General features: G+C 40.9%; 1 protein-coding gene across 1 annotated transcript in view; it reads right to left on the reverse strand.

Annotated features, from left to right (window-relative positions):
• The window catches only part of LOC107556016 (ankyrin-1-like), a 154,781-nt gene that overhangs the window by 23,811 nt on the left and 115,957 nt on the right, over window positions 1-15,013 (reverse strand). Inside the window, exon 37 of the mRNA XM_016238982.1 lies at window positions 2,285-2,936. Coding sequence (XP_016094468.1) covers window positions 2,285-2,936 — 652 coding nt within the window. The remainder of the gene's footprint in view (window positions 1-2,284; window positions 2,937-15,013) is intronic.

Raw genomic sequence — 15,013 nt, forward strand, 5'->3', positions numbered from 1 at the left:
AATATAATGCTCCAATCAGTTTTTAAAATATCAACATTTTGTTTAACACTTATGCAAGCGAATCATGCCCACAGCTAAAGTTTAGCTGCTAAACTATAAACACTTAACAAAACAATAATGGTGGATATGTTAGCCGAGTGCAAACATGACTAACTGATGAAACAATACAGTTTGAAAACCAAAATATGTCTACTGTAATGTCTGAAGAACGACAGACAAAAGACGCTCCATGTCTTAACCTTTAATTATAACGCAGAACAGCTGTATCACATGCGCACCAGCCTAACTAACTCGTCTCTCTCTACCGGGTCTTTTACTCTCTGCAATAACCCTATAACTACATAAACAGCACTTCCACAATGATTATAAAGTCTGTGCGCTACACTACATTCTTTATTTTTAAACGAAGTAATTAGAACAACCACAGTCTACATTAATCGACACATTCTTAGGAAATAGTGGGTTCACAGCGAATTATCAGAACTATTTCAGTAAAACAGTAATATTGTGCTTTACCTGGAAACTTAAAGCTGCACTAGGTATACATCACATATTAGCACAAAAAAAACCTAGATATTTTGAGCACTCAGTTGAAAATGTACACATAACGTATCAATCGTACTTACAGGTTGTGGTTCGGAGACGCTTGTTGGTCCAAATAAAGAAGATTAGAAGCCAACAAATATAAAAGGCAAGATTAGAGAAGCAGTCCTCGGTAAAATGACGAGCACAACAAAAGGTTCGAATTGTATTGCTGTGGTATCGTGGAACACAGCATCTTCTCGACACAGAGAGTGTTCGTATTTCGTGGGCAGGCGGGGATTATGCTAATGTGTTACCCAGTGACGTAGATCAGTAACAGGCAGAAGATTCGAAAATATAACGACTCGTTAAGGTAATTCTGAGTCGACTCTTTCTTTTGAGAGACAATATCTTTATTTATCACGCACTTTTGTGATTAACAACTTTGCAGACTGTTTACATTGAAGGATAGATACCTTACAAACTGCAAAAGAGATATTTTTTTCGAAAACCCATATGACCTGCTCTTTAAGCATACCCGGATGGCCTCATTTTCAAAACATTTTCAAAGGTCTTTGTGACGAGAGGGGCGGGGCCGAGAGCCGTGGGAACGGAGCGAGGCCGGTGGAGTAATTGCGAATGCGCGACACCTGCGCCACTCACCGGTCTCGAGTCTCACGGAGGAGCTCCGGAAGGATACAAAGGAGGAGGGACGACAGGGAAAGACGAGAGAGGACCAGGCCTGGAGTTTATTTTGTGTTTTGGTTTTGTTTGTGCGCGGCAGTCGTCCGCGAGGGGCTGTCGCGCTATTTTGTGTTTATTTTATTATTAAAGTTTCTTTGAGTGTTAAAAAAAAAAAAAAAAAAATTCTGGTTCCGGTTCCCAGACACACTGCCGCTTGGTCCTCAACCGGCTGAGAGGCTCTCACTCGCGGTGCCATGCGATGGTACTGGACATCGTTGGTGGACGGCCCACCACTCCTCCGCCTCCTGGCGGACGGCGATGGCTCCTCCTCTTGAGGGCAGCCGGCAGCGAGTCCCCCGTTCCCTGCTCCTCCCCAATCATGGCGGATGGCAGCAGGCTCCGGCCTCCTGGCGAACGGGCAGACTCCTCCGCTCCCTCACGGACGGCAGCCACCCCACCTCGACCCAGGAGCGCGGCAGCGAGCTCTCCGTCCCACCTCGTCTTCCATCGTTCCAGCACCACCGCCTCGGGCAGCCACCGGCGATCTCTCCGCTTCTTCCCGCTGCCCGATCTCCTCAGCACCGCGATCCCCCTCAGCAGCGAGGGCTCTCTGACAGCGTGTCCCTCCTTCCTCCCGGGTTTCGGCACCAATGTAACGTAGTTTGTAGGTCGGGAAGAAGCAGGCGGGAACCGGCGAACATTTACACAAACTTTAATAATAAAATAAACACAAAATAGCGCGACAGCCCCTCGCGGACGACTGCCGCGCACAAACGAAACCAACACACAAAATAAAATCCAGGCCTGGTCCTCTCTCGTCTTTCCCTGTCGTCCCTCCTCCTTTGTATCCTTCCGGAGCTCCTCCGTGAGACTCGAGACCGTTGAGTGGCGCAGGTGTCGCTCATTATCACTTACTCCACCGGCCTCGCTCCGTTCCCACGGCTCTCGGCCCCGCCCCTCTCGTCACAGTCTTTAAAATCAAGATTTGAGAATGATTACCTGATGATACTTCCTGAGGAATATATAGCAGAGTCCCTACTGGTCAACAAAGTAATTCAGAGCCTAATGTGCAACTCACCTGTCATCACCAGGATCTGCCCGTCTTCTTAGCCCAGGTGATTCACTCATTCGAGCATAAACTCGCTGTTGCCCTGAAATGAGAGATATGCTATCTTCTAAGTTTGTGCCGTCACCTCCTCCTTCTCCCAAACCTGCACTGGAACCGTCTTTAATGTTGCTGACTTCTTGACCTACAGCCCCTTCTGACCTCTCCAAACCCTGACCTCTGTCCAGAGCATTGATGTTGACCCCTTCACTCAGACACAGCATCCCAGCAGCACTGTAATCTGAATCCGCCCCAATGGATTGATCCTCAAGTAGCTCGATGGAACCACTTAACCCTCCCTGAGCAGAAAGTCCCACTGGTCCGTTTGCACCGGGAGTCCCGCTCCTCGAGTTGCCCAGGCTCCTGTTCAGTAGCGCCTCGGAGTCATCAGCATTGCTGCACTCCAGTGAAGAGTCCTCTACAGCCACAATGGAAGGACTATTGCCTGAGGGCCAAACCTGTACCTCAGACATCTCCATGAGTGTGTCCTCTTCGGTGGTAGCGATGGGTGCACACTCCATGCTCGACACTTCCTGCCAGTAGGGCTCATTGCCCAGTGGCGAAGGTAGACTGTACTGCATAGAGGCCGGTGAAACTAGTTCTTCCTGTACCACCAGCCCGTAACCTGGAGTGACACAGAGAGAGGCACACTGATACAGGCCCCCCACTGCGCCCCCCAATCTGCCCCCCACACAAGTGAACCCAGGAGGGATGTGCTCCAGACCAGGGGGTTAGGGAAGGGAGATTGGAGAGCAAGCCCACTGACTTGGCAAATGAGAAAGCAAATGGGGGTTTAAGTAAAGAATTTAGAGAGGTTGTTGCAAGACGGCTAAAGCTGCTGTAAGCCATTTCTTGTCCCACGTACCTGACAGATATCACTGAAATAAATGCCCTGAAATTGTCTCTGGGCACTTAAGTGCATCTTGCACATGGTAGCCAATCAGAGAACCCTCTGCCTGTCAAAGATTTTGCGTGTTTGTTTTGGCCAACATTGGATTTGCTGCTAACAGTGATGATTAAAACTGCATTTCAGTTCTGACAGTAGTTCAGATGACTATTATATAAAAACAGTGTGGCTTTTAATATAAAGCAGTAATGCAGCATTACACAACATAGCATTTCAAGTCTGGAGAAAGTAGGCAAGGTGGCTAACATGGTTTACAGCAGCTTTGGGTCAGCAGCAAGAGCACAGGCAATTGTGGTAGCACCAAGTATGCAATTGTATAAGACTGTCGCTGCCCCACTTGTTGTCACAAGAGATAGGGGGGGGGTTAAAGAGAACCTTTTGACGGTCACCAACCAGGAAGTAAAAGACACCCCTTCAGAACTGTGGAGTTGGGGCAGAGCACCCTGTACACACATGCTTCAACTTCCATGCTCTCATTCTCTGAGTCATGACATTTTGGCTTCTATCAGATTAAAGAACATGCATGCAAGCAACCAGCAAAGATTAATAACCATTGTTCTCATGAAGAATGGTAAGGTCTTACGCATACACAATTGTCAACAGTACTAAACAAATACAGCTGAAATGAATTCATTACATTCATGTAACCTTGATACAAGTCAACTAATAAAATACATTCACGTAATTTATGAGATTTGGGCAGAAAACTTTGTAAAGTGTGAAAACACGTCCTCTCAAACTCCAATTCAATAAGTACCTCCCAACGAAATTGGAAATTACATAGACTCAAGCCTTAAAGGGAAAGTGTGTATTTATTGTGACATTGCTTTATTTGTTTGAGCAATGTGTTCAGCAAAATTAGCTCAACCAATGACAGAGGGTTAGGGCGGGACAATCTGGTTGCCTGATCAAAGGCAGTTCCACCAATGGAAATTTTTTATTTATTTATTTATTGCTATTCCATTTGGTGACTCTAGTCATGCAGTAATTATACACTTCTCCTTTAAATGACAACAACTCAGCAAACAAACAATAGCTATACATATACTTATATGGATAGCAATATATAGATACTTATATAGATACCAAAAAAATCATTGTGGCTTAAAAGATTTTAAAAAAGTACATTCATTGTTGACAATGAGTGTGTTTTCATTTTTTCTCAAACAGCATCTATTATGTCATAAGCCAACAATATGGTAATGTAAGCACCTTAGTACTCTATTATTATTTGTTGTCTGTTTTTATAAGGAGCTCATTTGATAAGTGTTGTACATGTAAACACACTCATTGAGAGAAATGCCAATAAACTCAAGTTTCACTATACTATAAAGAGAATGATGTGTATTGTCAGAGAGGGAGAATTATGTGTATTGTCCAAAATAACATTCTTACCCTGACATAAACAATGAACCTTACTGACTAGTCTGTTTCCTCTCCCCAGTTTATGACCCTCGTACAGATAAGACCTCTCATACAGCGCACACTACACACGCCAAAGAGATATATGAACCACATGGCCCTGGAATGGGAGTTCAGAGGGTGGAGACACTCAATCATGTGACCTCATGCCTGTGTAGTTTCTTTACACTTTACAGTAAGGCAGTGTTCGAACTATACCGTGGACTTTGGGGGAGCCCACTTAATGACATGCCTTACCTTAACACAGAATCGACCGGAGTCCAACGTTTATATTTTTTTCTTCGAATCTTTGAGTTAACATGTACTAAACATGAGTGGAATTTGCACCGCACCGCATGACAAGAATAGCATGTATAGTTATCCTTATTGAAGTGAATTAGGTTTAAATCGCCGTCATGCATGAATTAATGATATTTTTGCAATTTTACACATAATAATCCACGATGATCACATTACACAAAACTGAAATTGTACGTCAAAATAACACATTGTCAATATTTTTTGAGACCCCCCAAAATTTCACAGATCACGTTTTCAGAAGAGCCTATGTCTTATTAAGGGGAGCTGAGCTCCCCCTAGCTCCCCCGTAGTTTGCACCCCGCAGTAAGGTTCTATTTGTTAACATCAGTTCACCACATTAGTTAGCTAATATGAATTAATAATTAAAACTACTTCTAAAGCATTTATTAGTTCTCAGTTAGTGGTAATTTCAACATTTCTTAATACATTATTAAAATCAAAAGTTGCATCTGTCAATATTATTAAATAGACCTTAGCTACTGTAACAAATGTATTGCTTGTTGTTTGTTAATGTTAGTTAATGCATTGACTAATGTTAACTAATGGGGCTTCATTTGCAGTTACCGAAAAATCATTTAAGGTTAAATGGATATTATTTGTAATCCAAAACTGTTACATATCTGAAAGAACCTCTATTTAGTAATAATCAAAAAATAAACAGTAATGTATAGTGATCAACGAGTGATTAATTGGGGAAGCACATTTCGTATGTGCACCTAAAGTAGTATGAAGATATAAGATTGGAATGCAAAACTGTAAATAAAATATAATGCTGTGAGGAATAGAATAGAATGCTTTGCATGGTGTCAGTACAGAATAAAAAGATGTTCAGAACAAAATAAATTGAATAAAATGGTCAAATGGTCTTTACAAACACAAAGTGGTCAAAATTGATTTATTTATGTATTTAATGCACTTAAAATATTTCAATATCATTATGACTAATTAGATCTCTTTAAGAATCTTAATGAGTTCATATGTATCTCTTTTTCTTCCCGATACTCTTTTACTACCGTAATTATAACTAGAGTTACTATGGTATTTTGGCAGAAACTGTGATTTCCATGTTTAATTTGTTTATGACATACCAGACACACACTATAATTTGTATAGAAATGACAAAGGGTGCATGAGCCCTAAAAATGTAGTATGTATACTATGTACAGGGCAGCATCCATTTGAGTACATATACTTCAGTACTACATTAGCTCTTGTGCATTTAGTGTGTATTATAGGCCTTTTATGACAGACAGAGTGGGAAACAGACATAGACACACAAAATACACTCACAAAAACACAAACGAATAAGGCACAAGTCACAAGCTCATGAGAATAAACTAGCCACAAAAGAAAAAAAAAACAATAGAAAAGTTTTCAGATAAAAAAAAAAAAAAGCAAATCCTTAACATGTTATGTATAAACAGAAACATAACATAACATCCACTCACACAAAGAAATTGCATAATTGTGAACAAATAGAGAAAATACTTATTTGTATAAGTGCTTAAAACTGATTGTGAGGAGTTGAACAGGATCCCTGAATTCACAGGTAATAGACAGACATGAGGAAAATGAAAACATTGAGTATAAATAAGTGATTGTACAGTGACCAAAAAGGTTAAAAAAAGAAAGGTAACAGAAACATATTTCTAAGAGCTTAACAACTATCAAAGATCACAAATAGCACTAGCAAGGCCTTCATGCAGCTGTAACATGCCATGCAAGATCCATTGTTAGACATCATGCCAAAAAGTGATATTTTTTATTTGAGGGGCATCACACAAGGACGATAACAACATGTGCCATAAAGACAGTTAAGTGATAACAGAATATAATTACTCCCTGAATTGAACATTTTCAGGTTAGATGAAGTTAACTTTACCTAGACTTTATTTTCTTTCACTTATCTTTATGGTAATGCACACGCACCATGTGAATTGTCATTGTGTCCTGTTTCAGAGCCCTTCAAGCTAAAGTTTGATCAAAATCTCCATGGAGAAGCATTCATGCTTTATGCCCTCCTGTGATACATGCAGACAGGGTCCAAAATTAACTCTCGCAAAGAGCCAAATGTGAGTACAACTGGATTTGGCGAGTAAATACAACTCACTGACCAGCTGTTCGGTTTCAATCTAGATGGTTTAAATCTAATTTTAAGAATAATAATGTGAATCTTGCTTATATATGTAATAAATATTTTGCTTCTACAAGTGCTGCAGTCTATTTATCTAAGATGCCTAAAATTATGTTTTTTCTCTATGTGGCAACACGCATATGAAATATTGCTTGCATTAAGTCACCAAAGCAATATTTGAATAAAATTAATTTAATTTATAATAAAAAAAGAGAAAAATACAGTTTCAAAAATATATATGGCTACAAAAGTTTTACCCGCCACTGGCAGATATGACATGGAGTTACTTTTGGACCCTGCATGCAGAGATTATGGAATGAGGTACATCCAGGAAAGTGCCACAAGAGCATGTCAACAGGCCTCATAGCAGAAAGGCGAGAAAGGGTTGTTTGGGTAGAAGGAGACAGAGCGAAAGAGAGAGAGAGAGAGACAGAAAGAAAAGGAGACAGGTGAGTCAGAAACACCTCCCTCCTGTTGGGGGCGCTAAGCATACAACTGGTGATGGAGGGGGTTGATCACAGAACAGAGCAATAACTTTCCTTTTTTTGGAGGGGGGAAGGTGGCTTGGAGGGGAAAAGAAAACACACGACTGGTCTGAGGACAGAGAGATAAATGAGGGTCAGAGGTCAACATGATGTCTGTATGAGGTCAAAGGTCAGAGAGGAGGTGCATAAGAGGAAGAGGAGGAGGAGGAGAAGGAGAGGAAGAAGGCTGGGCTGCATGTGACATATCAAGAAAAATACAAAGCATGGGGTAACGGGAACAGGTTTAATGCTCTGCCTGAATAAACAGAGAACTCCCGCCATTTTGCCCACTATTTCAAGATGTCACACACACACACACACGGCTGTCCCTTTTAAGTTTACAAGGGTTTTGTAAACTATTCTTGTTATTCATAGTAGACCATTAAAATGATGCTAAATCTAGGTTCTTAGCATTCAATTCAGTATCTCACTATGGATGCAAGCTTTCAGTGTATTCCTCTGAAGCCCCATTTCATTGATGCTTGTGTCTAGGAGTCACTCCACTTGCCCTACAAGGGTGCGTTCCACTTTGCTTTAAGGGTGTGTTTACATTTGTAGTTCAGTTCTATTGGTTCTAGTCCAAAGCAAAGTACGTTCATTTCCGATTCGGTTAGAGAAGTTACATTTTTAACACGAACCTATAAGGATATGGTCACAATGTGTCTGGTCTCTTTTGTGTTCATATTTCTGTCAAACAGCACTAGAGTTTGTTTGGTGTGCACCAAGGTGCGGATGGCAGCATTCACACTTGAACCACACTAACAGAGCAATCGCACCAGAGTTTGTTTCAATCGAACCAAACCCGAGTGTCAAGACGCTCTTAGACAAACACTTACAAACTTCCCTAAGCACCTTCTCTCGGGGGAACCCCCACCGCCACTTTGAAGTGTGTTCAACTTCATCAAGTGGACGAGGGAAGTTTATATGGACAGAACATCAACCCCTCGATTTTGGGTGTGAGTCTACTTATATGTACACTTATTTTGAGATTATCTACATAGTACTTGTAGCTAACCTTAGGATGTTTTTACACAGTCACAGTTAAGTGTATTTTTGTTTTCCTTAGCAACCGAAGCCTACAGTAGGTATAGAAAATAATCACATTTTGTTGCTTTGCAGCTTGAAATGAAGATGGACACAGTTTTTGTTTTATCCAGCTGTATTTACTCAGTGAAACTTATAACATCCAAGTCACAGATATTCAGATAAAACACCAACATGTCAGAAAAAAAAACAGAATCACTGAGTTGGAAAAAGGATCACCCCCTTGTGTGAGTATTTTGTTGAACCACCTTTTGTTTTAATTACAGCCTTTAGTTTGTTGGGATTTGTCTTTACTAACTTTGCACATCTAGACTTTGCAATATTTGCCCACTCTTCTTTGCAGAGCTGCTCAAGTTCAGTTCAATTTGATGGAGAGTGTTTGTGGACTGCAGTCTTCAAGTCATTCCACAGATTTTCAGTGGGGTTTAGTCTGGACTCTGTCTAGGCCATGCAAGGACATTCAGCTTTTTTTCCTTCAATCACTGTGTGCTCAGTTTTGCTGTGTGCTTTGGTCATTGTCATGTTGGAAGGTAAACTTTCTTCCCATTGACAACTTTCTGGCAGAGAGCAGCAGATTTTCCTTATGAATTTGATGGTATTTTGCCCCATCCATGTTTCCTTCTATCCTGACAAGAGCTCCAGCCCCTGCTGCAGAGAAACACCCCAGAACAGGACATCACCACCTCCATGCTTTACTGGAGAAATTATATTATCTGGATGGTGAGCCGGATTGGATTTCTGCCAGACATATCGTTTGGTGTTGAGGCCAAATAATTCAATTTTAGTCTCATCTGCCTCAGAATCTTCGAGGTGTGCTTTGGCAAAGCGCAGTCTGACTGCATATGACTTTTTTCTTGCAACCCTCCCATACAAGCCACATTTGTGGAGAATCTGTGATATTGTTGTCACATGCACACAATGAGCACTCTTTGTCATAAACTCCTGCAGCTGCTTCAGAGTTGCTGTAGCTCTTGGTCGCCTCTCTGATCAGTTTCCTCCGGCTCTTTCATTCAGTTTGGAGTGACGTCCTGATCCAGGGAGGGTCTCTGTTGTACCAAATACCTTCCACTTCTTAATAATAGACTTCACTGTGCTTCTAGGCATTGATAAAGCCTTTGTAATAGTTTTGTCTCTATCTTCTGACTTGTGCCTGTCCACAACTTTATCCCAGAGATCTTTTGATGGATTCCCATATCTAATTGTTTGCTTCAGTTGCACTACCAAAGACTGAACTGCTCCAGAAAAGCTCTTTTCATGCTGAGCTGATCAAAATGAGCACAGCTGATCACAGTTGAAAGTCAAATGGCTTTGTGTGCCATTGAGAAGGTGATGAGCAACACCTGATTGAGTTTACAAGTCATTTTTAAGAGGGGGGAGATCCTTTTTCCAACTCTGTTTTTTTATTTTTTTCTTACATGTTGGTGTTATATCTTTCACTTGGATGTTATAATCAGCACTGAGTAAATACAGCTGGATAAAACAAAAACCATCTTGTGTCCATCTTCATTTCAGGCTGCAAAGCAACAACATGTGATTATTTTAAAGAGGGGTGATTCTTTAAAAATTTAATTATCGATTAAAAATTTATAAAAAGTGCCATAGTGCATTCCAAGTGATCAAGGTTTTAGACCATTGCAGTTTTTACCAACTTTTTTGTAAGACAAAGCGCATAGCAACTTGTGACATTTTGGGTAAACCTTTTATCTTTCATTCAGTAGAATAATGTCACCGGTTTCGCCCCGTGAGCGCGAGGTTTTTCTCGACTGGCAGAGTTAGCAGCACATTCAACAGACTTGTGAATGAATGAATACAAAACGTTTCCAAAAACCTATCACTGTTGACTGTCTGGGCATATGAACAAGAATGTAGTTTGTCTGTAAGTATGCACATATATTTGACTTTAAGTTACATTAAAGTACTATTTCAGAAACAGAAAATATGTACATGAGAACTGCTTCATTGGGCCTTTAGTTGTATAAAAATGCAGTACTTTATGTAACAGTTCAGAGAGTAAACGCAAGTGCAACTTGATGACATAATGAATATGATAATTAGCATATATAAAGTTTAATTGTTATATAAAGTTATAAGCATGTTTATTAAAAACAAGTTTTGTAATAATTATTTCAGACCTTTTCACATTGATGAGAATTCAGATTCAGACCTTTGAATGTAAACTTTGAGAACCCCTGATATAAACAGTATGGCTACCTTCCGGTTATGGTTGAGCAAATACTGGCGTGTTTTTCTGCTGCTGCCATCTTTTTATGTTCTATAACAGGGGTGTCAAACTCGGCTCCTGGAGGGCCAGTGATTTACAGAGTTTAGCTCCAATAATTAAACAAGCACGATCCAGCTAATCAAAGCCTTCAGGAGTGCTAGAAACTTCCAGGCTGTGTGTTGGCATTGGTTGAAGCCAAAATTGGTTGAAGCAGGACAGTGGCCCTCCAGGAGCTGGCTTTGACATGCATTCTATAACTTTATGCACATTTCGTTTTTTTTTTTATGGCTGTTGATTTGATGACCTCATATGGAAAGAAGCTATATTTTTTGTTTGTTTGTTTTAGAATAATTGTAGAACACGGATGACTAATTCATTGAAATCCCTGCCACTTTTTCACCTGGTCAACCTGAGCCTTCTTATCTTGTCTCCTTTCTCCATGCATCGTCCTGTTTGGCATTTCTGAGTAAATGATCTAGGCTGGATATTGTGGACTAATTTTGGATAACACAAGTTTTCATCAACTGGATTTTAGAGTAAACAAATGAGTCTTTGATTGTAACTCACCATGACTGGTACATGTAAACTCTAACTGGCCAAGCTGATTCTTCAAATCTCACTGCCTCTTCTCAGACTCATGTTATTATTACTCTCCTGACCTGGCGATTTAATACTCATCACTGGATCTCTGTAGCAGTGTTGATATAGTACCATATCGCACTCCTGCCCATGTTCACTCATTGTATGGCTGGTTTCCCACAAACTAAATTATCACATTTGCAGCTGGTCCAAAATGCTGAAGCCAGGCTTGTATCCGGGTAAGGAAAAATCTTTTTATTTACAAGTCACTGTCAGGTTTAGCACCCCAAAATATTATTGACTCTACCCATAACTCAGGTTATCTGATCAATTACTGTTGACTGTACCCACTGTCACTGTAAACCTAATGGTGACCAAGCCTTTTCTATGTTAGTCTGGAATAGTCTTCCTTACCATGTGAGGTCAGCTCCACCAATAGCCATTTTTAAGTAAATTATTGAAAACGCTACTTTCAAGATATTAAAATATGATGGTTGTTCTTGTACTGATATTTCTCCATTTGTCCAAAAAATGGAGAAAAAAAATAATAATAAACTACCTGCAGCTGGAGCCATTGAGGAGGCGAGTGATGTACCACTTCCCCACTTTTCAGTGTTGATCTACAGGCTTTGTGTAAGTGCTGCCTTCACAGCAGAAACTGCAAAGTCTCACTACGAAAGGAAGAGATTGCAGACTGAAAAACAGCAGGTAAGAAAGTGGTCCTAAAATTAGTTGCAGTCACATGCAAAAACAATCCTTTCACAAGCAATTGCCCATCCAAGGGAGATCCATGCTCTGGGTAAAAGGGATTCTCCACATGTCCTCTATAGCACCTTTATTGAACAGCTCACATCAGGAGTACACGCGCCACAAGCTCTACATTCCCATCAAAAGCAGACAGTTTGCAGTCAAGCATAGTTAAATGGGCTTCCAATGCATGTACTGTCTTTCAGGGACTTGAACTCTACTTTAGTGCTCACCAATTACCAATTATCTGGGACAAGGTATCTGCCATGCCAGAAAAGAGTGGAATCAGACAGTTAAACTAGTGGGTGCTGTTATAGATCTCTTCTCTTCACTTTGGAGATGCACTGAGCCATGGAAAAGGCCAGAGCCTCATGGTCATACAGGAGAGAAGGTGATGACTTAATCTCCCCAGTCAGACAAAGGAAGAGTCTATCCTGAATGCACCAGTGATCCCAGAGGGGATTTTCGGCATTGTTTTGATACAGATGCTGAGGCAGTGTGGAAAATAAAAGGAATGATGAGGCTCTGCATCAGCTTAGTCTACCAAGGACAATACAATCTGTCCATCCCACATCCCGCCAAATTGTTGTGTCGGTGGCAACAAGCCACATGTACAGTATACCTGTTGGGTCACAGTGGGATCCTATCCAAAGACTTGTTTACCTGAGGGACCAACCAGCAACTCTCCCCACTCAAGGAGAAAGGAAAAAGAAGAGGGTAGCTTTATGGGTTCCCTCTGCAGGGCAATAGGCAAATAAGGAGTGCAAATGGTGCACCTATGAATTCTCTCAAGCACTTCACATTCTCACAGTTCCAGATACCTTTCACAGTTTTTATCCTCCAAATAACTTTGCATAGCAAAAGAATCCACAAAGTGGGAGAACATGCGGAGAGCTACTGCTTCCTTCGAAGTGGTGAGTCACTCAATAGCTGTCCCAACACAGGCTATTTGCACATGCACAGTGCAGTGCACAAACTCACTTGCAGCTCCACTACTAGATGCCACCACAGTGCTGTGCATAATCAAATGGCGAGCATGCACAAAATCTCAGGCTAGGGTCAGGTCTCTCTCTCACATGCACAGGGTGTGGACCTGCTCTCTGGAAGCAATCCTTTTTTACAGGGAATGGAAACTGAGTGTGATTAAACAGATTCAGAGCCATTCATGTATACTGGCCAAACCCGAATCCAGGGAAGTCATCAACATTTGCACAGGATAGTGGAAGTGATCTCACTACCATATTTCAGAAGAGAAATCTAGCACAAATCCTAGCTTTCAGAAGAGGCACTAGCTGGTTTAATGAGCACATTCAACAAGGGGATGACTCAGTGGGCTCTGTTTTAGGGGTTGCAATATGGGATGTCTGTGCAGGAGTGTGGTGTCCTCATAATACATACTCAAAAGGCTTTATGAATGACGAATGAAGGGAGGAAGAGGTACTCCTTTTTTTTTTTTAAATACAATGATGATAACCCCATTACTTAGAGATAAGGGGGGTGACTAGACACAAGCATTGTATTTGCCAGTAAAAGGGACTGGCGTAATGAAACATTTCTGAGAAATTCACAGAAGGGGCATATCCAGTAATGAGACACCTCATTACAGTAGAGTTCTCTCTATACTCTATTCATACATAAGTGTGACCCAGTGTCTAATGCAATGCAGCCCGTTACTCATATAATTAAAGTCAATATTGTGCATTGGGGGTGAAGTACTGTACTAAAGGAAAGAGTGGGACGGACACTACTATTTTTGTTCGATCAAAGGTGCTTCATGCAGGATGTGTGTCCTTCTGCGCTATTTCTTAAATAGTTTTTTTTTTTAATGCTATAGAATTATATCTTTGACCACTGCAACACATCTCATGCCACGAGTGGTGGATTTTTAAGGTGCTGTTTAACTGTTAAAAGTACATCTTGAGAAACCTGTCTGCTGTTCAATAGTGTGCAAATTGTTGTGTTTTCTAAGTGTTTTTTCAGTCTTGGATCTGTAGCAGTTGAATGGAATGCCAAACCTGACAAAATTATAAATAAATAAATATATAAATAAATATACAAAGAGAAGTAAAATAAAATCTAAAATATTAATTATTTATACTTTTATTTCCTTATTTATGTATATTTTTTCCACATTTATTTTTTCTTTTATTTATTTCTTCATTTACTTATTTCAACTTTTATTTATTTATTTAAGTATTTATTTCTGTATTTATTTACTTTTACATTTATTTATCTATACATTTCTTTGTCTGTAGGGTAATGAGGAGGGCGTGTTTTACCTCAGGAATAGCAACACCTTGTGGTGCCCAAACGAATTACAAGAAGTGTAGCCTATATGACGTGCCTGTGATAGTGGGATGAATGACTTAGATGGGCAATATGGCCAAAGTCTTATATCACGGCCACGGGTTAAAGGCACAATATGTAATTTTCGCCACTAGAGGGCGCGTATTCAAAATAAACAAAGAGACAAAGGCGTAGTTTGATGACGCTGTGACTGAGTGTGGAATCATGGGAGTTGTCGTCTTCATCCTCACAGCCGATGCAATCAGACGGGACTCGGGCAGAAATCATGTTCATGGATAAGCTAATGATTTATTAACGTAGTAGAATGAAGCAGAGTGAGGCTGAAAGCCATCGAAGCGAAGCCGCTGAACGAGCGTGACACACGGCTCGAGAGCAGCGGAGCTTTTATTATGGCACAGTCGAGCGCTTCCGCTGCTTCCGGTCATGCGTATGTGGGGTAAAGCAGCGGAGCTTTTATTATGCCACAGTCGAGCGCTTCCGCTGCTTCCGGTCGTGCGTATGTGGGGTAAAGCAGCGG

This window comes from Sinocyclocheilus grahami, unplaced genomic scaffold (genome assembly GCF_001515645.1).
Source record: "Sinocyclocheilus grahami isolate Dianchi unplaced genomic scaffold, SAMN03320097.WGS_v1.1 scaffold553.1, whole genome shotgun sequence".
Taxonomy (NCBI): Eukaryota; Metazoa; Chordata; class Actinopteri; order Cypriniformes; family Cyprinidae; genus Sinocyclocheilus; species Sinocyclocheilus grahami.